Genomic DNA, 27,581 nt, shown 5'->3' with positions numbered 1-27,581 from the left:
TCATTATTTACTTTGTTTCTGCCAGTCTTTGGTTTTATGAAAGTTCTGTCAATTTCCTCCTTGAAATTTAGAACATATTGGTTGGAAAGAAGTCATACTTGTAGCTTTGAAAAAAATAACACCGTCCTAAATTTTAGCACATTTTCACAACGAGACTTTGTTCTTAGAATATGAAATTGCAATAGAAAAAAAAAAATAAACCGAGTTAAATGAGGATTTCAGGTAATCAAGGCACACCGGTATTTTATTATTGGTCAAGTTACAGTTTCATCAATAAAGTTAAATTAGAAAAATATTATAAACAGCACCCTGGAAAATATTCTTTCAATTCTAACTAGCTGAGATCATAATTATAGATGAAGTAAACTAATACTTTGTCATTTAGAAAATAAACAATTTTTATAATTTAAAAGTTAGGAATTAGAGATTCACAGAGAACAAAAGTAAAATTAAGAAACATAATTTGCATTTTACTTTATCTTATATACTAATATATATTTAAAACAACTTTAATTATAAAAATGGTAAGGTAGATTTATAATTAATAATCAGTAAAAAGTATACTAAGGGCTCATGCCACTAAACTACATGAAAATTGGCCTGCATAATAATTTCTAAATGGTCTGTTCAAGAAGGGGTGCTTTATACCTGGATAAGCCTATATGTTTCTAGTTTCATATCTCTATTCATTGTTTATTATTCATAACCAAAAGTGTGAGGCAGATTTGGATGCTTGGGCATACACAGAAATTGAAAGGAGTAAATTATTTAAACTAAAGGTGTGGGTCATTCATCTGGTGCCTTTCATGTTTCAAGGCATAATGCATTTTATTTTGTATAATTTTTAATACATTTCCACATATGCATAGGTGCTGAGTTTCCACTTTCTCACATTAGACACAACAGCCTCCCTCTGACTCCCAAATGGGACTTTTAAGCAACATTCAGTATCAGACTTCTAAAGACTGATTTCCACATCTTTCTTCTTCTTCGTGTTTTTCCATCTCTAAGAAATGTTTCCTTGTTCTCCACAACCTTTCTGCAGAAGCAGAGTGTAAAGTCCTAAATGGGGCATTTCCCTACTGGGTGTTGTCCTTTCCCTGAGGTACAGTGTGTGGACTATCTGACAGGAATATCTCATTTATAGCAGAAGACTCCGGGTCAGCTCTGAGGTCAGGACTGTGAGTGCCTGAAGGGGCGAGGCTTCTTTGTGACTCTGGGTGTTAGGAGACCTCAGACAGGTACTGGAAAAGACCATGGCCAGTTGAAGGAAATAACCAGGTCGTGGCTGTGGACCAGCTGTGGGGAAAACTGGATTTGGTCGAACTTTCTAAGGGGTTGACAGAGATACAGGTGTAGGCTGAGGTACAAGAACATAGCCTAGAATCTAGTGAGTCTTGTAGGAACTCTCTTCTGCGTAATCATCTTTGGACTACTAAAATGAGAGAAACTCCCCTGGAGTCACATTGGATAAAATGGATCTATCTAGAAAGCAGATTTAGATGCAATCTTTAAGTACAAAATGGAAGTCTCCATAATTACATCTTGTTATGAAATAATCCTCCCAGAACTTTCTTGAATAGCATCTCTTGGTGGGGAATGGTATAGGATCACATTCTAGATTTAGATTCCATGATGCACTGTGGAAATAAAAAGGGCGGTCTTTTTTCCTCTGACATTAGCTACACTGGTATTCATTGCCATTTATCCTTCCAAGAGGAATAAGAACACAGGGAGCACTTCAGTGAGGCTGCCCAGGAGGAGGGTTTTCCTCGTGAGGATGGTGTGACGGATGGCTCTGAGCTCAACCACGGGACAGCGCACAGACCCTCAGCCTTCTGTTCTCTCCACAGTGGGCAGAAGCAAGGGAACTACAGGCGTCAGTGAGGAGGGAAGGCATGCTCCTTTACCTGGTGACAATTACAGGATGCTCACTCTGGCCATAGGACATAAAAAACAGGACAGAAAAGCCAGATCCCAAGAGTTACTGAAAATAAGACAACCCGGTTGGATCAAAAAATTTAGGAGATGTGACCTAGAGAAAGACAAAAAGCAAGTCATATGCCACAAAGTTAAGGAATGACTCTTTAAGTATTAGGCTGAAGGGTAGTACATGAGAAAAATCTCTTGACAAACATCCTTTATTGGATTACAGACTTCTCTGGAAAAACCCAGTCCGGGTGAATAGAGCATCCATTACCAGGAAATGAGAAGAAATAAACACTGACAGTTATCCGTATCATGTACAATTTCAATATTTTCTCCAAGTGTCTTTGGGGCCCTTCTCACTGCTAAGAAGTGCTGTACAGTACTTCTGGAGCTTAATGGCTCTAAATAACATCACCTCGATTCACGTAAACATGCTGCCATCGCTACCAGTCTTTCTGGATACAGTGAAAGCTGTCCCTATTTTATACCAGGAAAGCTGATGCTCAGAGAGGTCAACCACCTAAAGTCACATAACAGAATCTAGGCTTTGAACACAGATTTGCTACTTATTTTGGTTGTTTTCATTAAATTATGCTAAAGAGTCACTCAAACATATGTTAGTTCCTCCTTGGAGGCCGAGCACTGAGGCAGAAGTGTGCCTGTAAGTGGAGACACGGCTCATATACCTGACCTCGAAGGCTCCATGCAGGGAGTCTGTTTATAATTTTGTCACTCTCTTAAAAACTATCAGAGACTTACTATGGATGTTCTGCACAAAAAGCCTGAAAATATCTGTTCTTTCTGTGTTCTGTTTGCCTTCTGTCATGGTTTTTCCTTTTTGTCCCATTGAAGTCCTTCCCATCTTCTTGGTACTATTTTGTATAACTTCTCCTTCTGTTCGTTGATCCCACTTTTGTTCTTTGTTCTGATGTTTTATCCCTGTCAATACTCAGTCTTGCATCCATCCCTGGCTCTAACCCTCTACATTATCAAAAGCCCACCCTTTTCCAGCTTCAACTTTCCTTTGTAGTCTTCAACTGTGCCATGTTCTCCTTTGCTGAAACAATGCAGGGAGAACAGCAGATAATGCTGGCTTTACTTCCTAATTATCTATGCACTGCTGGGAGGAGGGCAATGATGGGAACAAAGTTTTTACAAAATTTTCCCTTGCTGACTTCTAGTTCCATCTGAAACATAGCGGAAGTGGAAAGTATTTTTCTAAGGATTTCTAAAGTTCTGAGGATTTCCACAACAGTGTTAAGATTTAGGTCTACAGACAACTGCTGGCGATATTTTATTTCCAGTGTGGGTAATCCTATGTGAGAGTTCACAGAAGAAAGAATGGTAGACCCAGGGGCATTCTCCTCTATTAGAAGTTGGAGAAAACAAGATTGAGTACTAGTTTTAGAAGTAGAAAAAGATTTTTAAACCCTAGGAAGTCACCCAAGTAGTATGATGACTTTACACCCTAAAGTCACCTCAGCCAACGTGGAGGGGTTGATGTCAACACCCCTTACCTAGATCCTATATTCAGGAAAGCCCAAGACCACTGGCATCTCTTCCCAAAAGAAATAAATCTTTACTAGATCTGTAGTCACATTCATTTTCATCTTTGAGAAAAGTATGAAGTGCTCAGATTGCTGATGTGTTTGATTTCTCATTCAGTACTTTCAACTGGACCGTCCCATTCTTAAGCTGGCTGGCCATTGTAGCCCTCTGTGCGTTCACAGTCATCCTGTACTTCATTCCGCTGCGATACATTGTCCTTGTCTGGGGTAAGTAAAGCCTCTTAAAACAAAACAAAACAAAACTGTCATAGCTACTAAGAACAAACTATTTTTAAGGGATGAGTTATACTGTCAGTAGTTCCCTGTATTTATGGTCATGAAGCTATTCTATGATGAAAAGAGACAGGTCAGTTAAAAATCACAACAGTCTGAAGATTTAGGTCTACCTGCAAAATGCATTTTTCTTATCTGGCACCATAGGCTCCATCATACTATAAACATGTATTGGTGCAGATTCTCCATACATCAAAGTGTAGCTTTGTCTAGATAGCATTCTGATTTATTTTCACCACTTACACGTAAACAGAGGCATTGCGATCTGTATGGTGCATTTAGGACAATATGCTTTTGTGCTGTGGTACTTTATCTTGTGGAAGTGTCCGTAAACATGGTGCTATATACGGCTGCATGTTTAAGGGGTCACCCCTAGGAAACAGGAAGAGGGTCTTTGGCATCGGAAGGCTGCTCGGGAACAAAAACCTCTGCTCTTTGTGTACCGAACAAGAATGCTTCTGTAAAAACCCACTTTCAAGGTGTGGGTGTCCTAATCTTTAATGCAATTATGCTGCATGCTGACAGTTCCTATGTACCTAGACTCTATTTAGGGCTTCCCTGGTGGCTCAGATGGTAAAGTGTCTGCTTGCAATGGGGGAGACCCAGGTTCGATCCCTGGGACGGGAAGATCCCCTGGAGAAGGAAATGGCAACCCACTCCAGTATTCTTGCCTGGAGAATCCCATGATGGAGGATCCTGGTGGGGTACAGTCCATGGGGTTGCAAAGAGTTGGACACGACTGAGCGACTTCACTTTAGACTCTATTTAAGGTGGTACTTACAGCACTCTTGGTAGTTTGGAGTTTGTTTTTCCTCACCCATCAAAATTCTTTTGGTTGGAAAACTCAATTTTCAGTCTCTGAGATTGATGAACGTATAAAACTACATTAATGAGATACATACACACACACACACACACACACACACACACACACATATATATATGTATATATATAAAAATAAGACAGGGTAGGAGTAGAATGCTCTACTTGCCCCTGGCCTGCATACACCCGAGATTACTAAACTTATACAAAATGCAGAGAGCCAAATGGGTTTTAACTTCAGAAAACATGGGACTTACACTGAAAGTAAAAAGATGAAAAGCAAAGTTTTGTTCTTTTCCTATCAAGGCTTTTAAAGAAATATGTTGGAATAAAATGGAAAAGGGTCTGATGTCTCCAGGCACCCCCGTCTTAAAATCCTTGAATCTCGCTCTTCTTTTTGGCTGTCTTGTCATATCTTGAGCAAGCCTCTTGCTCTTTTTATCACCATCATTACCTGTACATCTTGGGTAGGGAGTGGAGGGTGAAGGGAAGGGTGATTATGTTTTCTTGTCTTAATTCCTATAATCTAAAGAAACAGGAGAGCGCTTTCATTATCCAAGGGAAGAGGTATTTCCCCCACTATGTTCTTGGGACCTGACTGTATTCTTGCATTCCTTCCTCTGATATTTAAAACAGATGCTGTTTTATTGAAGGCATTAGGGTAGGGCGTTAGGTGTGGCAGTTTATTACCTCTAACCTACCCAGGTCAGACCTGCCATCTCAGTTGTGATAGGTGGGGAACTTCTGGTTTCTTTTCCCCAGGCTGTCAGAAAGTGGAGCCCACGGCAGACATCTGGCCATATAACCTGGGGTGGCCTCACTGGCAAGCTGTCTTAAACGTAATTTTCAGAGAATGTGTTTGGGTCTCTTGTTTCATCAAATAAAATAAAACAAAGAACAGTATTCCTTTAGTGGTAGGTGATTGCTGAAATATTAAACAGAAATTTAAGACATGGGTCTCACATGGGGAGACAGAGACCAAATCATAATTGCATTATTCTGCCAAAATCCTTGAAGAAGAGCCCAGATGCTCTGGTTTGTGACCCAGTCTGTTGATTTCACAAAAAGCTCTTTGTTTACATTTATGTGAATATGCTTGGTAATTTATTAAGTCCCATATAAATTTAACACAGTAGACTTATCCAATTGAAATTCTACATTATACCATAGAATATGAAGAACAGATAACTCTAGTTTTATACATTATTTTGACATTTCTACCTCATCAAGTTTTTCTTTTTTTTTTTTTTTTGTATACTAGCTCCAAATCCACCTGTATCAGCTCCTCATCCATATTTGCTCTCCAGGTAGTGCAAAGGGTTCACTGTTGGGTAATTTAGCTTGGGTGGATATGCCTCATTTTAATGGTTCTTGGCTGTTCTAATCCAAGAAGTGATCCAAGTAAGTCAATCACAGCAGCATCTTTTGCAAGCATTAAATTTAAATTTCTTGTAATTTAAAAGGAAAATTGGCTTCTAAAAATTTCAATGCCAGAGATAGGGAAATGGAAACATTTTTTTCCGTGTGAGAAGATCTACTCTCCTAGCAACCTTCAAATGTGTATTACAGCATTATTAACTATAGTCGCCATGCTGGATGCTACATCCCCAAGACATTTAAAAATTCTTATTTTTTGTTGGAACTTTGGTGCTGTGCAGGCTTTTCTCCAGTTGTGGTAGGTGGGGGCCAATCTCTAGTTGCGGAGCGTGGGCTCTCGAGAACAGGCTCAATAGTTGTGGAGCTCAGGCTCAGCTGCTCTGCAGCACATGAGATCTTCCTGGATCAGGGATCGAACCCATGTCTCCTGCACTGGCAGGTGGACTCTTTACCACCAGGGAAGCCTCCCGTGACATTTTATAACTGGAAATTTGTACCTCTTGACTCCCTCACCTACTGCCCACTCGCCCACCTCTGTAACCATTAGTCTGTTTTCTGTATCTATGAGCTTTGTTTCTGTTTGTATTTTAAGGATTCCACATGTAAGTGAAATCTTACAGTATTCATCTTTGTCTGACTTATTTCACTTAGCATAATGAATGCCTTTGAGGTCAATCCTGGTTATCACAAATGGCAAGATTTCAAATTGCCATTTGTTTTTTAATGGCTCAATAATCTTCCATTGTGCGTATGTACACCACAGCTTTATCCGTTCACCCATGAACGGACACTTAGGTTGTTCTCATGTCTTGGCTATTATAAATAATGCTGAATGAACATGGGGGTGCACATGTATTTTTAAATTAGTGTTTTTGTTTTCTTCAGATAGATACCCAGAAGTAAAATTTTAGGATTATAGTAGTTCTATTTTTGATTTTTGGAGGAACCTCCATACTTTATTCCATAGCTGTTGTTCAGTCGCTCAGTCCTGTCCAACTCTAGGGACCCCATGGACAGCAGTGCACCAGGCCTCCCTGTCCTTCACCATCTCCCAGAGTTTGCTCAAATTCATGTCCACTGAGTCCATGATGCCATCCAACCACCTAATCCTTTATCGTCCCCTTCTCCTCCTACCTTCAACGTTTCCCAGCATCAGGGTCTTTTCCAATTAGTCAGCTCTTTTCATCAGGTGCCAAAGGATTTTCCACAGTGGTTGCACTGGTGGACATTTCTTCCAGCAGTGCACAAGGGTTCCCCTTTCTCCAGATTTTCACCAATTGTTATTTATTGTCTTTTTGATGATACAGTCATTCTGATAGGTGTGAAGCGGTATCTCACTGTGGTTTGTATTTTGCTTTTCCTAATGATTGGTAATATTGAGCATCTCATGTACATGTTGGCCATCTGTCTTCTTTGGAAAAACATCTATTCATATCCTTTGCCTGTTTTTTAATTGGTTTGTAGTTTTTGACTATTCAGCTATATATGTTTTTAATGTATTTTGCCTACCCTCTTATCAGGTATAGGATCTGCAAATATTTTCTCCCATTCTGTAGGTTCCTTTTCATTTTGTTGGTTTCCTTTGCTGGGCTTTTTAACTTGATGCAGTCCCACTTGTTCACTTTGTTACCACCCATGTTTTCTCCTAGGAGTTTCATGCTTTCAGGTCTCACATTCCAGTTTCAGTCCATTTTGAATAATTTTTATAAATGATGTAATAGTCCAGCTTCATTCTTTTGCTGTGCCAGTCCAATTTTCCAAACATCAATTTATTGAGGAGACTGTCCCCATTGTATATCCTTGGCTGCTTTGTTGTAAATAATTGACTATATATGCATGGGTTTATTTCTGGGCTATCTTGTCCCACTGATCCATGTCATGTTTTTATGCCAATACCATACTGTTTACTTATGAGAGGCCTGTAATATAGTTTAAAAGCAGGGAGTGCGATAGCTCCAGATTTATTCTTTTTTAGTACTGCTTTGGCAATTTGGGGGACTTTTGTGGTTCCATACAAATTGTGGGATTGTTTCTATCTCTGGTAGTACATTGTAGTATATAGAAATGCAATAGCATTTTATACATTGCTTTTGTATTCTGAAACTACTGAATTCATTTATTAGTTCTTACAGTATTTTGATGGAGTGTTTTGGATTTTCTATATATAAAGCTATGTCATCTGCAAACAGCGACAGTTTTACTTCTTCCTTTCCAATTTGGATTGTTTTAAAGTCTGTCTTATGTAAGTTATAGCTTCCCTTGCTTTCTTTGGGTTTCCATTTGCATGGAATATGTTTTTTCATCCCTTGACATTTAGTCTCGTGTGCCCTCACATCTGACTTCATCTCTCAAAGGCAGCATATAGAAGAGGCTTTTTTTTTTTTTATTCACTTAGCCACTCTATGTATTTGTATTGGAAAATTTAGTTCATTTGAAGTAATTAATGCTCTGTATATCTACTGTTGGCTTTTGCTATACGGTTACTGCAAGGCTTACTTATAAAACCTTAAGTTTGAATGCATTTGAAAGTTCTAAATTTTTACTGTTTCCCCATGTTTCATATGTTACATTTTACCTTTTTTAAATTAATATGCTGTGTATCCCTTAATTATTATATTTTTACTATATTTGTTGTTTAATCTTCATAATAGTTTTAGAAATGATTAATCCACTACATTTATTATTTACCTTTATTAGTAACATTTATACTTTCATGTGTTTTCTTGCTACTTATAGCACAGTTTTTTGACTTAAAGAAATCTCTTTGACATTTGTCATAAGGCCAGGTTAGTGATGATAAACTGTTGGCTTTTGCTTGTCTGGAGAACAATTTTTTAGTTCTGAAGGATAGCTTAGCTGAGTAGAGTATTCCTGTTTGGAAGTTTTTTTCTTTTTCTTTCAGCGCTTTGAATACATTATGCCATCTCTTTCAGGTCTGTGAAGTTTCTCCTCAAAAATCTGCCCAGTCTTCTGGAGATTCTCTTGTACATGACAAGTTGTTAGTCTCTTGATGCTTTCATTATACCTGTCCTTAACTTTTCATATTTTAACTATATGTCTTGATGGGGGTCTCTCTGGGTTTCTCTTATTTGGAACTCCTTAGGCTTCCTGGAGGAGAAGGCAATGGCACCCTACTCCAGTACTCTTGCCTGGAAAATCCCATGGATGGAGGAGCCTGGTAGGCTGCAGTCCATGGGGTCACTAAGAGTCGGCCACAACTGGGCAACTTCACTTTTCACTTTCATGCATTGGAGAAGGAAATGGCAACCTACTCCAGTGTTCTTGCCTGGAGAATCCCAGGGACAGGGGAGCATGGTGGGCTGCCATCTCTGGGGTTGCACAGAGTCGGACACGACTGAAGTGATTTAGCAGCAGCAGCAGGCTTCCTGGATCTGTATGTTTGTTTCCTTCCCCAGATTAGGGAAGTTGTCAGCCATTATTTCTTAAAACATATTTCCTGCTCTCTTTTCTCTCCTTGTCTATGACTCCCTATAGTGCAAACGTTAGTATGTTTCACCGATTCTTTTGTGTTCTTTTTCATCTAGCCTGCTGTTGAATCCCTCTAGTGTATTTTTCAGTTCAATTATTTTATGCTTCAGCTGTGTCTTCTATTTGGTACTTCATCTGTTATTTCTTTGTTGACGTTCTCACTGTGTTCATCCATACTCTCCTGAATTTGGTGAGCATATTTAGGAACATGACTTTGAACTCCTTATCAGGTAAATAACATCTGTTTCATTAAGGACTTTTTCCCCTTAGGTTTATCCTGTTCTTCCATATGAAATGTCTCTCATTTTGCTTGAATCTCTATGTAGGTTCCTATGCATTAGATGAAAGAGCCACCTCTCCCAGCCTGGAAGTAGTGGTCTTGTGTAGAAGATGAACCTTATTATCCAACTTTGCCTTAGCTCTCGGTAGTTGAGGATGTGCCAAGACCTGTCAGTGTCTCGAACAGGTGGCTCTCAGTCAGCACCTAGACTCAGGCTCACTGAACGTCAGCCCTTTGGGCCACAGCTTTTAAAGCAAATACATACAGTGGGGCTGCAAGCGTAGGCCCAGCTGGCCACCGGAGCCAGAGGATCTGGAGGTGTCCCCTGGGTGACAGTCACAAAAATCAGGTGAGTCTGTAAGCTCCCTTCTGGGAGATACCTGATGAGCCGTGGTGAGGGAGAATGGCCATGACAGCACCCCCAGCCTCTGTTCCCTGAGAGCCCCTCCACAGGCCTTCAGATGTGAGACAAACCTGAAAGTGGTGCCTCAGGCCAAAGCTCCAGAACAAGCACGGAGGTTTCTTTCACAGAAACACTGGGGGTGTGTTTCAGTCTCCCGTTTGTGCAGTGCCCTGGTGGGGGCAGCTTGCTGAGATCTGTCTCTTGGGTGTTACAGTTCTAGCAGACCCAGGCACACCAGCTCCCCTGACCTCCAGAGTCGGGTGGTCGAGGGGCATTCCCTGGGTGGCAGCTGCAAAACCTGGGGCACCAGACATGTGTAAGAGCGCCCCTCTGAGGTGTCTGGAACAGTCCACAGTCAGCTCTTAGATGTGTGTTTAATTAGAAGCCTGCCCCTCAGGCTGCAGCCATAAGCTTACAGGCCTGTTTCACAGAGAGACTGAACTCCTTGGTCTATACTTTTTGCTGTGCCCTGAGGATGTCAGAACTCTTTTCTCCATTGGTCACAGTCCTTTAGAACCTGCAAACATCAGTCCCCTGGCCACTAGAACTAGGCAATGTAGGGGTGCCTCCTGAGAGCAGCTGCAAACACTGGGGCACCAGACAAGCCTCTGGGAGATGCTGGCCGGCTGGAGAAGGCAACGACTGCATCCTCCAGCCTCCACTGTTTCCTGACAGCCCTTCCAGAGGCTTCTCTAAGTGGGCCAGACAGGAATCCTGCCCCTTAGGCCAAAGCTCCCGGACAAGCAAATAGCCCCTTTCTTGGAAAGACTGGGAGTGTGTCTCAGTTTGCTGTCTGGTTCCCTGAGAGTGGTGGTCTGCCAAGAACTGTCTCTCCAAATGTCATAGTTCCACAGACCCAGGAATACAAGTCCCCTAGCCTCCAGAGCCAAACACTCAAGGGGTAGCCCCCTGGGTGGCAGCCACAAAACCCAGGACACTAGACAGGTATAAAAGTTCCCCTCCAAGAGATACTGGTGCTCTGAAGTGCAGTACAGGCAGAGCTCAAAGATGGGACTTACCAGCTTCCATCCCCAGAGAGTATCCCCTGCCTCTCTGGCCAACACCTTAAGATCAGTAGATGATGGACTTTCTTCACATAGAACCTGGGCATCTTTCAGACAGTTGCGCTTCTGTGCTGGGTCCTGTGATGATGAGTGAGTGCTCACGAGCTCTTCAAGAGCCATTTTCCTTTCACTGCAGGCTTCTGGGTCCCATGGCTGCAGCCTGTTGGTTTTGAAAGCCAGGTGCCTGGAGGGCTCATCTCTCAGGTGCAGGTCTTAAAAGCTGAGGTGCCTTACGTAGTGTACAAAAGAACTTCTCTCCTGGCTACTCAGAGAGAAGCTCTGGGTTTGTGAGCTTCCTCCTGATGGTGGGTAGCTGCACTGGGCCTGGGGTTTATGGTGAGATTGTCTCGAAGAGGTGAATTCATGATTGTCCTAGGTTTCCATCTTGAACTGCCTCATAGACATAAAACCTCGGGCACCAGATGTGTGACAGCTCCCCTCAGGGAGATGCTGGTGCTCTGGAGCATGGCAGAGGGTGGGCATGAAGATGGTACCAACTGGCTGGAGTGAGGTAGCTGGGGAGAGATGGCTCCTGTCAGGAAAGAAAGAAAAAGGATGGCTGCCAGTCTCTGTTTCCCAAGTAGGCAGGCTCCTGAACGTTTCAAATCAGATGTCTTCCCTGAATGACTTCCCTTCAGTGCCTGGAGGCAAGCAAATGATCCTTTCCCCCAAAAGGTGTGGTGTGGTTGCCCCTGGATCAGCTGTCTCCATGCTGGGTCCTGGAGAGGCTAAGTCTGAACACGCAAGTTGGTTTTCAAAGCTGTGTGTTTTGAGACAAAAATTGAGAGCCCAGAAAAAACCCAAGCATATATTGTAAACTAATATCTAACCAGGGAGCCAAGAATACTCAATGAGAAAAGACAGTCCTTTCAATAGATGGGCTGGGAAAACTGGACAGTCACATGTAAAAAATGAAACTTGACCCCTATGTTGCACTAATCAAAAATAATAACTTGAAATGGACTGTGAGACCTAAAACAATGAAACTTCTAGCAGAAAACATTTTTTAAGAAGTTCCCTGACATGGATCTTGGTAACAGTTTTTGAAAATCACATCTAAAGTACAATCAACAAAATTGAAAACAAACAAGTGGGACTCTATAAAGCCAAAAAGCCTCTGCATTGCAAAAGAAACCATCAACAAAGTGAAAAGACAATCTACAGAATGGGAAAAAAATACTAGCAAACCATATGTATAATAAGGGGCTAATATCCAATAAAGGCCCCATATAACCCAAGAGCAAAATAATCATCATAAAAATGGGCCAAGGACCTGAACAAACATCTTCCCAAAGATATGTATGAATGGCCAGCAGATCCATGAAAAGATGCTCAATAACCCTAGCCACTAGGGAAATGCAAATTAAAACCACAATGAGATAGCATCTCATGGCTGTTAGAATGGCCATCATTAAAAAGACAACAGATAACATGCTGGCATGGATGCAGAGAAAAGGGAACCCTTATACACTGTTGGTTGGAGAAGGTAATGGCGACCCACTCCAGTACTCTTGCCTGGAAAATCCCATGGACAGAGGAGCCTGGTGGGCTGCAGTCCATGGGGTCACTAAGAGTCGGACATGACTGAGCAACTTCACTTTCACTTTTCACTTTCATGCATTGGAGAAGGAAATGGCAACCCACTCCAGTGTTCTTGCCTGGAGAGTCCCAGGGATAGCAGAGCCTGGTGGGCTGCCGTCTATGGGGTCACACAGAGTCGGACACGACTGAAGTGACTTAGCAGTAGCAGCAGCATACACTGTTGGTGGGAATGTAAAGTGGTACAGCTACTACAGAAAACACTATGGAGATGCCTTAAAAATATAAATATAGAACTACCATATGATCCAGCAATTACACTTCTGGGAATTTATCCAAGGGGAACACAAAGACCAACCCCAAAAGATATCTGCACCCCCATGTTCACAGAAGCATTATTTACAATAACTGATTCATGGAAACAACAAGGGTCTACTGGCAGATGAATGAAGAAGCGGTATATGATGAAATGTTATTCAGCCATAAAAAGACGAGGAAATCCTACCATCTATGACAACATGAATGGATTTGAAGGCATTATGCTAAAAGAAATAAGTCAGAGAAAAACAAATACTATATGATTTCACTTATATGTGAAATTGGGAGGGAAAAAAGCAAAAATACCACCTACCCCCAACTCATAGAAAAAGATAAAAATTCTTGATCTATCAACATATGAGATGATGGATATGAACTAAACCTATTGGGGTAATCATTTCACTCTATGTGTACATGAGACCATCATGCTGTACACCTTAAAACTTATACAGTGATGTATGTCAATTATTTCTCAAAACTAGAAGGAAAAAAAGCTTGATGTTTTGGGGGCTTCTACCTCTAGGTACAATTCTTAAGAGTCGAGGAAGCCTGATGTGGAGGTTCAAGCCCTCACTCCTCAGAGAGAGCTCCCTCCTGACCATGGGTTGTCAGGGTAGGAGTGGAGTTTATGGTGAGACTGTGCCTCTGCCTCTCCTACCTGCTTCAATGCGGGCCTTCTCTTGTTGGTGTGTAGACAGCACTCAGCCAGTTTTCAGGTTATACTCAGAGGCAGTTCCATATGCAGCTGGAAATCCCATGTGTTGGTGGGAAGAGATGGGTTTATGATGCTTATGCATCACCATCTTCAAAGCTTTTTATGTTTTTTTTTTTTTTAAAAGCTGGTGGTAAACTTTCTAATTCCAGGTCAGTTTAAAATTAAAAAAACAAAATGCCAGGTCATGCATTTTCAAACATTAATTTGCATAACAGCAACACTTCCCCATCATAAACAAAAATAAAAACAAAAACAAAAGTGTGTCTTTTGAAAAGGGGGAACCAGTAAGTCAGATTTCTTGCCTTAATCCCAATCCAAAATGTAGGGTAGATAAGTTTTATCATAGATGAAAAACTACAACAAAGCTTCTAAGTATTTGAGGGGAAAGACAAGATAGGTGGTCACTGCTTGTGCCCTTTGTTTCCCAAACAGAAAGCCTTTCCTGCTGGGAAGAAGCCACTGAAGCACAAAAACAGAGCAGCCATTGAGTTGGAAGGTGGAAGGAAGGGAGAAGAGGGAGGGAGAAAACTGGGTTTTCTGGTTCAGTCAGTCAAGGCTGAAAATCAAGGCAGCTTAACCTAGATATTCAAATCACCAACAATACTTTTTTGCCAGAAATGTACCTTCAGACTCCAAACTGTTTAGGTTTCAATAATATTTGATCTGTCACTTTTTCAGGAATCAATAAATTTACAAAAAAGCTTCGGAATCCGTATGCAATTGATAACAATGAACTACTCGATTTCCTTTCCAGAGTCCCTTCAGATGTGCAAGTGGTATGTAGATTTTATTAACTATTATTGCAGGCATACCTCATTTTATTGGGCTTCACAGATATTTGCTTTTTCACTAACTGAAGGTCTGTGGCCACCCTGTACTGAGCAAGTCCATTGCCACCATCTTTCCCACAGCATTTGCTCACTGTGGGTCTGTGTGTCACATTTTGGTAATTCTTGAAATGTTTCAAACTTTTTCATTATTGTATTTGTTATGGTGGCCTGTGATCATTGATGTTACTGTTGTAAAAAGATTACTACTTACTGAAGGTTCAGACGATGGTTAGCATTTTTTTTTTTTAGCAATGAAACACTTTTAAATTAAGGTATTGCTTTTTTAGATGTAATGCTATTGCATACTTAATAGACTTCCATACATCATAAACAGAACTTTTATATGCACTGGAAAACCAAAATATTCACCTGACTTTACTGCAATGGTCTGGAGATAAACCTGCAATATTTCTTAAGCCTGTATCATTTTTAATGTAGTGTGGCACTGGGTTTTCACGTTCATATCCATTTAATTTTGAAGGTCTTAGAAGAGCCAGGTAAACTTAATAAAGCCTGTAGAAGATTTTGCCACTCAGGGATTAGTCCAGTTGAGGTGTTATCCAACAAGAAACTTACAGAGAAGATGGGGAATGAGAGAGCTTTGCATACAGAACCTACCGGGGTTGTCAGGGAGGGAGGGCAGTCCTCCTCCAAGGAAGATTCAGCTGGAGTTTGTGAAGGGAAGTCACTATTACCTGAAGGAGGAATTAGGAATATTAGATGATGAAAGCAAAGTTTTTCAGCAGACACTGAGAAAAACACTTCCCTAAATAAACTGCATGAATTAGGTGAGTTTTAAAGATGGCTATTTTAGAGATCAATAAAGGGAGGGGGGAACAGTAACTGATTTTTTTCTAAACCTTTTTATTTTATATTGGAATACAGATGATTAACAATGTTGTGACAGTTTCTGGTGCACAGCAGATTGACTCAGCCACACAAAAGTAACTGATTTTTGAAAATGGGGGCATATCTTAATCCTTTGAGGTTAATTAGTGCCCATTAATCATTAAATATTTTCAGAGTAAAATGAGAAATGTTTTTATTCAAACTATTGAAGCTGGGTTGCAACAGTACCTTTTTCCTTTGCTTCTGTTGAGTCTTTGGTTTGGTATCTGACCCGAAGGTGGGCTGGATGGAGATGAAGCCTATATTAAACAAGCACATAATAAATTGCAAAGAACCATTATTCGGCCCTGTAAAATAAATGGAGATGGCTCAGCTTTTAATGTGATGTGTTTATGGGTAGTGGAGATCCTGGCCTGTTAGCAAAGTCGCTATCAGGGCTCTCATCTAGTTTCTGGCAAGATTTCCCTTGACTTGCTTTGTCTTTCTATTGTTTTCTGCATCCCAGCTGCAGGTCTCATACAGCTTCCAGAGGGAGCACTTTCCCCCCAAGCTCAGTCTCTCAATTCCTTTGCTTTTCCTTCCTTTGCCAGAAAGTGGCCACCTGACCAGCCTTTCTCTGAACTCTGTTTAAACAGGTGCAATACCAAGAACTGAAACCAGATCCTTCTCATAGCCCATGTAAAAGGAAGAAAAACAATCTTGGCTAGCCAGCTCCCAGCACTGGGGAGACCAGCATCTGTTTGGGAGGATAAAAGAAAAAGCCTTCAGCCTCAGCAGCACTTCCTTTCTTTCTGTTTTTTATTTATTTTGCCTTTTTATCATGATTGAGAGAATTTGTAAATAGTGTACAAAGGCGTATGTCTTTGAAAATATACTTCCATTGTACAGAAACAATTTGATAAAGGTTTAGCTATTGCTGCCTGAAAGCCTTGCTAGCTGTGGATAATAATATAACACTGGAACAACAAATGTAAGAATGGTTAACATTGGGAGATACACACTTCTCTAATTACAAGTGGAAAAACTAGAATATTAGATTAAATGCTCAGCTGTGCTCTGATTAAATCTACATAAAATGTAAATGTCAATTTGAATTTAAAGTTTTTTTTTTTAATGTGACTATTTTTTATCTGAAAAATAATCCATTACAGTTTTCTATGTTTTATACACTTCAAAAGGGAGGGGGGGAATCCCAGAACTTGAATAATGGAACAGATGCATTTCAACTTACATAGGTTCAGATCCTGATATTCATTCCTGTGCACATTATTTAGCTATGACTAGGCTGATTTTAAGCTAATGAATGAAAGTATAGTCACCTCAACAAGAGAATTTTCCATACGCTGAAATCCTACAAAGAAAATTTCCAAATCTTCTATCATTCCATCTAAAACTTTAAAATATCTACAGGACGATACAAAAAATACTGCCATGTTTATAAATGATTGCCTATAAGGATTTTTATACCAACCACTATTAATTTGTAGCAAGTCAGCAAATTAGCAACCCAGTTCAGTTGTCAAAAATCTAGCAAATTAAAGTCACACTGCTTTGATGTCAGATTATGCCTCTGTGCATTTAAAAATATTTAATACTCAAGTATTTCACAGAAAAAAAAATGTATCTACTTTCTCATTAGGTTACTGAAATGTTTTAACGCATTTATGATTTTTGTTATTAGTGTGAATTTTAATGTAGAGGAGAATGCAGTGTACTAAGTGATATGCCAGTGTCTCATTACATTCATTTTTAGAAAAAAATAATCATTCTTGAAAATTAGAATGCATGAAAACCTATTTTGTAAAATAAAATGCTTATGGGGAGGGGAAAGTTTACCTTTAAAAATGTTTCACTATTACCATAGAATCTATACTTAAAAACTGCATTCCCAAGACTGTCATGTAGTTTTTATACCTAACTTCCTGATCTATCAAGGGAGTATACCTCTAGAGAGAAAACTTGGTGAGGATGTCTTACTTCCCTGACTTGGTAGGGGAGTAAGCTTGCTTGAAATTGCTGCAGACAAGTGTTTTGTACTACTTTATTAATAATGGACTGGGATAGGGTGAAGGTGAGGGTTATGCTGGAAAAATGTAGAAAAGCTAGAGCAAGAAATATATATTTCATTCTAAAAGAAGATACTTTAAAAATAAATTTAATCTCCAAGTTGATTTTTAAAGCATTTTTATTTTAAAGCTATGTTGGTAAATACTATTTCTTATGATAGAACTATTTTGATCTGTTTATTACACTATGCTTAAAAGAATGTTAAATTCCCTTTCTACAGAAAGGCCTTGACCTCAGTATGTTCTATTTAGTGCATCACGTTTATAATGACATGCTTACGTCCGCATACCATCATTATTTGTTGCTAAGACATTATTCTCCATGAAGTTGATATTACGAAAGTTTACTGATAGTATAACCTGTTTGAAGTAACTTTTGATTATACTTTGTGTGAGATTTATGTTCCGTGCTGACACTGTCTACTCAAATGTCTACAACCCTGATATTCTACCACCTCAGATGTGGATAGTAACCATTAACAGATGACTGATTTCTCTTTGTTTCATTCTATCAAATTTCAGATGTTTGGCTCACTGGTAATGTTGACTATTCACTGCATTAAATAAATAAAAAATAATCTTTTCTAAGAATAATCAGTACTTCTTTTTGGTGTTGAGAGAGTAATGATGGAAGATTATGTGTTGGTTCTCATATAAATGATACTTAAAGAAACTCAGGTTTGGTTTGGGGAAGGGGGAAAAAAAAGGCTTTTCCTGAAACCTTGACTGTTGTTAAATAAAACCCAATACTTCCGGAGGGGTTAAGTATCCAGTGATGCTGCTAGAGGAATTAAGAACTATCTTGAGGCATGAAAGTGATATTCAGAGGAATCGTCACTGCTTTCAGAAACTACTGCATTCACAGACTGGAAACAAGAGGCTGTGACTAATAGAATTTTAACCACTTCTGTCCCCTTCTCACCAATTCTGCCTTTTTAAAGCTGCTTAACCTGATTTGGTTTTGAGAGATTTGTAAACATGTAAATATTTTAAGATATCTTAAGAGCCTGGATGTCATTCTAACACCTATCTGGACTGCGATATACAGTAGTCACAAGAACTATTTTATATATATATATATATATATATAACTATATATTCATCAGTATCTTTTAGTGAGTGAATTTATTGAAAGTCATTCATTATCCAAACTACTATTATCGCCACTAACTGTGGTAATTTATAAGAAATACATATTTAGGATTTTTCCATTTATACAAAGAATGTGGTACTTGTTCATTTTGGTACTGTTCCACACATTCAAACTGATAGATGCTGTCGGGATTCCAAATTAATTGTGAGCCTATGCACTAGGATAATCTGAACTGAAAGATTCTTTAAGTGACTCTGCTCTGTGATATTTTTATTGGGGGATTCCAAATTAATTGTGAACCTATGCACTAGGATAATCTGAACTGAAAGATTCTTTAAGTGACTCTGCTTTGTGATATTTTTATTGAGTACCAACTATACAACTTGCTCTGTCATAGGCAATGGTCAAACCAATGAAAATATTAAAATCAAATCCGGAGCTAAAGTACAGTGAGAGCAAATTTTAACTGATGTGATGATTCTGAAAGTATCTCTTAGAGAATCTCATTGTGTTAGTTTCTTAAAGTATCTTTTATGGAACCTTATTGTGTTATTTAAAAGTGAAGAAAAATTTAGTAGTAAGTTCTCTTATCCAGGGACCAGGTTCCCATTTTGATCTCAATATCAAAATATCTCCAGTGCTGAAAGTAGTCTACTTCTATGTTAACACGTCTTATTCAAAGGCTTTAATTTCAGTTTATATACTTGTTAAATATATCTAAATGTTTATTTTTGAGTTTTGTACTTAGCATTAAAAATAAACCAAAATACAAAAGGCAGTTACTGCTCCAGAAATATACAAGAGAGCCACCATCATACTTCTTGCAAAAGCCTCAGGTATTATCAAATTAAGGATTAAATTTGGGGCTTTAAAGTCAAGTATGACTGTGTATTTGTGTACAGATACCTATTTATGTGTTTCATCAATGTATCTAGAATCAGCCTTTTCTAACTGCTTGGTCAAGTATGAATTAAAGCAACATAAAAAATAATGAAATGAATACTTACAGTACTGTCACGCCTTTGGATTATAATTCTCCTTCCAGGATGATTGGTGTAACTCACTGAAAGAAAAAATATAAAACATCCTGTATTTTTTTGTTGAAACTGTTCCTCTTTTGCCTAAGTTTCTTTCTACATTTGTACAGCAGCAGTCACATCATAAGACTCATCCCAGCTGAATCTCTGAGAATTAAGAAGTATCAAGGAAAATTTCTCATCATGTAAGAATACTATGCAGATAAAAACTGTTAAATGTCCAAAGTGGTCATATGCTCTAGAAACTAACAATACTGTGAAAGGTTTGATGGAATTTAATGATTCTATCTGTGCTTTTCCAAAGGGATCAAGGGTTAAGAATCACTCTCCCACAAAGGTGGGTGGAGAAGAATCAAATATGTTATTGGTTTCAAGTAAGTTTCCATTTATTGGGCTATTTCTTCATATGCTGAATTAGCAACAACAAAATGTGTTCTATCGCATGTACAAGCAGTATTTTTGTAGACAGGTTTTTTCTTTTTTTTATGTATGTGATAGTTGTGTCTACAAATATCACTGAAAAATTATTTGACTCCACTTTAAAAAAAACTTAACAAAACGGCACTGCTCTTTTGCTTTCCTCTATTCGATGTTACTAGATTAAGCCAAAAGCTCTATTTGTACTAAGGAAAACAGAAATAGGTAAGTAGCTGTGCCAAAGTGTTTTCAATTTGTAGCAAAAATAAAATTGCAACATAACTGTCCCCTGCTAGATTCTTCAATGGTCTTTCAAAAGTGAAAAAGAATGACCAACCTGAGAATCCATGAGCAAACCTAAAACCCAACCACCTCTTATCTTCTCAGGAATAAATGAATGGATCTGAGGAGACCTGGCTAAGTGAGGTTGTTACTGCTACTAGTGAGGCAACATGGTCCTACTAGGCTCAGCTAGTATTCTAGATAGCTTGCCTCTTTTCTCCAAGCAAGAATACTGGAGTGGGTTGCCATGCCCTCCTCCAGGGGATCTTCCCAATGCAGGGATCGAACCCAGGCCTCAAGTTTGCAGGCAGATTCTTTACTGTCTGAGCCACTAGGGAAGCTCATTTTGGACAAAGCAAACTTCACTTGAGGCATTTTATTTTGCCAGAGTTCAAATGGTAAATTTAGGGGAAATGCTAAATGCATAGAGAAAGGTGCAGCCGTGGCCCCAACCACTCTTGACTACTAGAAACACATTTGAGACAACAGTCAAGACTAACTACAGAGAGAGCTGGACCTTCGCAGAGAGGTGAGGCAGAGGAGATGCCAAGATTTGTTCCAAGTTCAGAGATCTTCTTTTAGTAAAGTCACTCAGAAAGCTGGAAACCTTCTAACTAAACTCTATATCATTTCCTCAAAACATTCTTCCTCGGGTACTGATTATGACACTTTAAAAGTCAAAATCTGTGTGTAACATGTCATAGTTAAACCATGGAAAACAATTTCTTGATGTCAAGAACTAATAAACTCTCCAACCTTACACAATAGTATACCTACCCCTTAGTCTTGTCCTGGAACTCTTTCAAACTTCAGATTTCACTAATAAAGAGACTAAGCAAACCACAGGAAGGTATCTGAAGCACATGGTAACCCACCCAGAAAAATAAAATACTATGTATATGTGAAGAAGTATTAATAGTTTTAAAATCGACCAATGTGGTATTCCATTTTGTTTGAAATAGCTGAACATTACTTTTTAAATTTCCCTATAGGATGAAAAAAAAGCATCTTCAGATATAATAGAGAAAAAATTTTGAGACGATATCGCAGAACATCCAGCACTTGACAATTTAACCAGGAATCAAGCATACTAATACTAACTTTTATAGTGTGGGTTACCATGTACATACCATTCCTGTGGCACTATGATGCTAGTACAGAGAACGCACATGTACTTGGATCTCCCAATGACTGTAACAACACAAGCAGGTGAGAAATGTACCCAAAAAGACAGTGATGTGATACTCCCCAGTGTACTATAATTACGATGTAGGTATACAATGTAGCTAAAATACTGTATTTTGAATTGCACTACTTAAAACAGTAGCTTACGAGAAGTCATTTTCCTCACCTTCACCAGAAGAGGTGAAAAATAACATGCTTTTGTGGCAAGACATTTTCAGAATTCTCTCATTGGACGACCGACTGCTTACATCTGAATTTATGTTGTAAATAGTATGTATCTAGAAGGGAACTTCTTCAGATCTATGATAGTAAAAGACAACAATTATCAATTTAATCACACAGTATTGAACTCCCTTTAAAGAAATTAAAGATATGTGCATACAGGCTCAGTTGTGTCCAACTCTTTGTGACCCCATAGACTGGAGCCCGCCAGGCTCCTCTGTCCATGGGATTACCCAGGCAAGAATACAGGAGTGGGTTGCCATTTCCTCCTCCAGGGTATCTTCCCGACCCAGGAATGGAAACTGCGTCTCCTGCATCTTGTGCATTGTAGGTGAATTCTTTTACCATCTGAGCCACTTGGGAAGCCCAATTAAAGGTACAACCTTTGATAAATTTAGCCATCATTTAATCTTACAGCTTCTCCCTGCTTTTTGGTGTAGAATCTGGGGGGGAGAGGGGGGTGAAATCAGAACAAGTAACTAAAATCAGAAAAGGCTACTAATGAAGATATGGTAACATGAGTCCACAGGGTATTATTAAATGATGTTTAATCTTTAGCAATTCAGGAATCCCCCTTAACAGTAAAGACTCCACTCAACATGGTAAGGCTACTGCTTTGAAGAGGCTCAATAGAAGACAAAAGCAGCATATCAGTAAAATAAGACAGATTGACTTTCAAAGGAAGGGCATATAGTCCGAGAGTACTGAGATCTACATTAGGTGATACAAAGCTTAATTATATCCTTACCTTGAAGAAAAATGGCATATTTAAAAAATGCACTTTATATTAAAAAAATCCAGTAAATGCTAATTTAAATAAGACCACTTTAGAAAAATTTCAAGACTGATTCTTATTTATATTAGGAGCGTTACTGTAAAAAATACACTGGCTACAAGTATTACAGACAAATATAAATCATGTTACAGGGAAACTTGGAGAAGTGAAAAAACAAATACAACCACTATTAGCAATGGACTTGCTTACAATCTTTTCCCCTCTGTAATTTTACTTAGAGGAAATAATTTAACAACAACATTTAAGTAGTTTCTATTTTTTTTTTTTTTAAAAAGGACTAAAATTAGTTCAGAAAAAGGAGTTAACAGGAACAAGTTCAACCACTTTTTATAAATGGTTTTAACCTCTCAAGTTTATATCCTCAGTATGAACTTAAATTAGTATTTTTATTATTTATTTTTGACTGAATTTTTAACTAAAAGACTCATCACACACTATCTTGATCCTTGGTTTTCTGAACATTATTCAAAATTTACAAAGACAGTTTATTCCTGAGATTAGGAGATCTGTCTGCCCTTTTTTCTGACTTTATACCTTCACTACCTTCTCAATATATTAAACGTCATCTAGAAATTTTTACCCTCTTTAAACCACAATGATTCCTAAACATTTCCCTCCTTATCCCTTTGCCAACTTTTCATCTTTACAATTCTTCTAAGTTTTCAATAAAGATCTTTAAAATGCGTATTTTAATATTATCAAATTTTACCCACTGCTGTATAATTCTATCTTTGTGTTGTAAAATAGAAACAATTCAAAACAGAAAAAAAAAAATCCATTTTTAGGATGAGGTCAGATAACCAAGGCATATATTCCTTAAAACAAAAACAAAAAGCTATTACAGATCAAACCATTCTGGTCATTAGAAAAATTTATCAGTGTCATGGCAAAATCCATGGCTGACCTAACCTTTAAGTTGAGAAGTATTGACAACAAACTAAATTCTTTTTCTCTGTCACCACTTTAAGATTAATGATTTTTTTTCAACATGACTATTTCATTTGAGGACAGAAGAATGTAAAGTCACTGAAAATTTTAGTTCATCTGCTATTAAGATAAATGATAGTATAATAGGTGTAAATTCAAAGCTGGATTCCAGACTTTCAGTTCAGTGCAGCTTACCTGCTGGAAGTGCTAAGCACTTTAAAAAAAAAAACTTCCATTCTTTGGTAAAACTAAATCATATGCTCCAACACAGTCATTCTCTATTAATGTTTAATGCCCATTATGCATTAATGTTCACTTGATCTAATTTAGATACTTTTGAAAGGAAGGAGATTAGATTTACTAAATCTGGGTTTAACAGTCTGAAAAGATTTGGGGACCATGGTAAACAGAAAGCCAAAATCTGGAGAAAATGTTTGATTTCTAATTGAAGACAGCTCTTTATAGACCTTTGAATAAGGAACTTAATTTTTCTGGTCTATGTTAACAACAATATTACACATTACAAATTAAATATATAAAAATAGTATATACTTATTAGGATATTGTTTTTATAATAACTGACCATTGATTACTTTGTTGATTTAATACTCTTGGATCTTAATTCAGCAAGTACTTTAAAAATCCAGAGAATAGTTCACTATGTTTCTGTTTTAAAAAAGAAAATACATATATATTCAACAATACAAATACAGTATTATAAAAAAAAAATCAATCACATCTGTCTAGTGCTAAGAGTTATACTTCAAGATTAAAACAATATATATATAGTGTAAGTGTATTTGAACTATAGGCCTACATCAAAAAGCAAACAAATAATACCTATGGTAAAGAATTCAAATATACAAAATGTTGGAAAATATACATCAAATACACAAAATACAATTTTGCCTCTAATGCAAAAATACTAATTAGCAAATTCTTCTGTGATAAAAAGCTAATCATTTAGATTTCTGATTGGAAAATATCCTCTTTTAAAAATAATTTAATAGAATGTCCCCCCCGCCACCCCAGAAATTCACATAAATTCATGTGTCTTGGAGAAAAAGCTGCTTGGTACTTTCACAAACTGGGAAACATGAAATAAATATATTTTGGATATTCTCAAAGATTAGGATTTACTTTAAGAGAAGTTTTTTGAACATCTAGCAATCAACAGTGTTAAAACTATCTTGATTGTTTCCTTTAAAAAGGTGTTCATTTAGTGGGATTTGTAGTACCCTAAAAGATATATGCTTAAAACCTAACAATACCACAGTCTTTTCTAATTTATAGTCTAATAGTCTCTATCTCTGAATCAGAGGAAATACCAAAGTGTATCATCCTACCACAATTCCTTTTAACCTACAAAGTGAATTTTTTGACAGCGTAATTTGATTTCCAAGAAATTGAATAGTTAACTATGTCTTCAGTTTTGATATCACCAGGCACAGTGTAATTCCAATAATGCCACCACTGACTCAATCCACATTTGCTATAAAAACAATTATCATTCTGAAGTTTGCAAGCTCCACGTCAGCAAGAGGTGCGACTGGTGTGGAAGCTCCGTGATAAGCGCCTGAGGGAAAGAGTGCCTCACGTCACTCAAAGATGACCCCTTCCTACTGATTAAGGAGCACCAGTGACAGGCTCTCATCAAGTTCATCACTTAACTGGGAAGGTGTGTAAATACATATGGATTACACATTCCACCAGTAATTTTTTCATGCAAAGGTATTAATTTAACTTTCTATAAAAGAATAAACAAAAGTGGCAAACATTTCTTAGTGTTTAAATAAAGTATCCTAGCATTAATGCATTTGCATTTAGCTAGGGGAATGAATACTGGGTTTCACTAATACTGCAAAAGCAAACATGCCACATTCTATTCACTCTAAAATGGTAAAGTCATAATACTCATCAAAGGATTAAATGATCAGACCCTTGTAATGTTCACATTTAAAAATGAAAAGAATACCAATTACTGCAAATTTAAGAAGTTAATTTTCTTCAAAAGGCTATACAGAAGACAGTAAAACTGGACTTACCTTCCTAGAATGCAAGCTTTCCCTCTCGTATTGTAGTCGGCCCCTGTCAAGCATACCACTTGGTACATAGTAGGTGTTTAAGAAACTATGATCAAAATACTGATTAATTTAGCATTTGATTTAATGAGGACAAATGTCTTTCTGGTTATTCTGGAGTTAATGAAATGACAAAAAAAGGTATATACTTGGATCACTTTATTATGCATAGGAAAATTAAGAATAAGCTAGAAAACTTCATCGAGTCCCTTCCTAAAATGCTGACGGTAAATATTCTAAAATCTTTTATATTCCAAATACCTGTGAGGATTATGCATTAAGAAAGCTGAATCTTAACAGCTCAGAAATCTCCTTCCAAGCTTTATTTATATTGTAATAAAGGCTTTAAAAAAAAATAAAAAAAACTCCATTCAACTATGATATGAAATCTGGCAGAGTACAATGAAGAATAATGTTACTCAGCTTTCTATTCGGCTGCTGCAACTTTGAAATACCTACAGGTAAAAAGTCAGGGGTCAGAAAGTCTATAAATTTTTTCTATTAAAATTTCCACTTTCTTTGTATCTAAAATAAATTTGAGGCAATTATGTTTTCTAAACTAAAACATTTAAGAGGTAATATGGAAAATACAGTTTATTACTGCAGGCTTAAATTCATATATATTTACCAGTATTAACTAGGCCACAAAACACTGTAATCTATTTGCCAAGTTATACTTCTAAAGAAGTGCAAAGTGCAATGATACCTTCTTGAGGTAGAGACCTGGCAGTTTAGTGTTAAATATTTCATGTCAACATGACTTGTAGAAATTGGCAGACAGAACAGTCATGAAATATTAATACTAACTGCAACTAAATGAATATTTCTTATGAACATTTAATTTAGAAAACGACTTTTTCTTAGCAGCACAAAACCCTAACTCATGATGGTGATTATATCATTAACTTAGAATTATTAACAACTTAAGAAATTACTATCTAAATGATTTGTTGTAACTAAAAAGAGGAGTTAAAATAATAAAATACAAAGTAACATTAAGTGCCATATAAAGTGATAGGCTAGTAATTCTATCATGACCAAGATACCTGGTGGTATTTCCATATGACAGGTGTAACAACCAAAATTCAGAAAGGAACTTGCTTAATTTAGTTAATAAGAAATTACACAAGAACTTGAAACTATGTTTGTCTGATGTCAAAGTCTATGTTTTTAAGTTTATATTCATTTATCAAGCAAATGTTATTCCATATGCCTTCACAAGTAAGTGATGCAAAGTCGCTGATCTTCAGAATCAAAAAGTTCTTACGCATCATCTGGGGAAGCACTTAACTCTAAAAGCATTATAATGTGCCTTAGTCTCTGCTACATCATGTTTTCTCTGATATTCTGGCAGTGGTATGTCACATCTGAAGGCTAACTAAAAACTATTTTTTACAGTAGGTGTAAGAAATTACTGATTTTAAAATGTAGGGAAAAAAACTTGATTTTTATTCAGAGGTGATATACTAATGTAGCAATTTTCAGCTTAAGACTATAAACCTAGTAATAAAACTCTCAGTATTTATATCCTGCTAAAAGATCTATTTCCAAAATAAAACCAGAGTGCTTCTTTAACAGATTATAATAACTGTTGTGAGATCATCACTTTAGTTACATAAAATCTAAATGGAAGTTTTAATGTTTCTTTTCCAGCTGTATCACAATGTAACTTATTTCCACTAGTGAAGCAACTCCAGTTTCAAAAGTAATTATTATCCATACCCCTTTTTTAGTTTTACTATAAATCAGTGTTAGGAAAAACTGCAAAATGAAATGTTACTACTCTGTAAATTCATACTGGACCATTAAAATTTTAGATAATCTCAAATCCATTACTTTGTTGCCATTTATGATCTTAATATTTAATAAAACATTATAAAGCAGATTATTTTGCTTAGAGAAGAGTGGTTACATAGAGTAGAAATACACTTTGTATAGGAATGCTAAAATAAAATAGATCAAGGGATCAAATTATCAAACTTTGCACGTTTACTACATTTAAAAACCAAAAGAATATA

At 37.5% G+C, this 27,581-nt stretch overlaps 1 protein-coding gene and 1 long non-coding RNA gene across 9 annotated transcripts in view; one reads left to right on the top strand and one right to left on the bottom strand.

The window, feature by feature from the left end:
• Positions 1-18,117, top strand: part of MCTP1 (multiple C2 and transmembrane domain containing 1) — a 559,844-nt gene extending 541,727 nt beyond the window's left edge. For 7 of the 8 annotated variants that reach the window (XM_055565018.1, XM_055565010.1, XM_055565001.1 and 4 more), the window contains 3 exons: positions 3,595-3,704; positions 14,457-14,554; positions 16,093-18,117. In XM_055565018.1, coding sequence (XP_055420993.1) covers positions 3,595-3,704; positions 14,457-14,554; positions 16,093-16,164 — 280 coding nt within the window. In that variant the 3' untranslated portion in view covers positions 16,165-18,117. The remainder of the gene's footprint in view (positions 1-3,594; positions 3,705-14,456; positions 14,555-16,092) is intronic. The other variant, XM_055565019.1, reaches the window with a different exon arrangement.
• LOC129639809 (uncharacterized) lies at positions 87-22,668 on the bottom strand. The gene is made up of 6 exons (XR_008708616.1): positions 21,704-22,668; positions 19,624-19,679; positions 15,686-15,756; positions 15,227-15,303; positions 4,552-4,628; positions 87-3,717 (listed from the first exon to the last, which is right to left on the bottom strand). It is a non-coding gene; the product is annotated as an uncharacterized LOC129639809 (long non-coding RNA).
• Positions 22,669-27,581: the final 4,913 nt, after the last annotated feature.

The sequence above is a fragment of the Bubalus kerabau genome, chromosome 1, assembly GCF_029407905.1.
Source record: "Bubalus kerabau isolate K-KA32 ecotype Philippines breed swamp buffalo chromosome 1, PCC_UOA_SB_1v2, whole genome shotgun sequence".
Lineage (NCBI taxonomy): Eukaryota > Metazoa > Chordata > Mammalia > Artiodactyla > Bovidae > Bubalus > Bubalus kerabau.
Note: the sequence above shows the minus strand (reverse complement) of the source record. Positions and strands in the feature narration are given on the sequence as shown.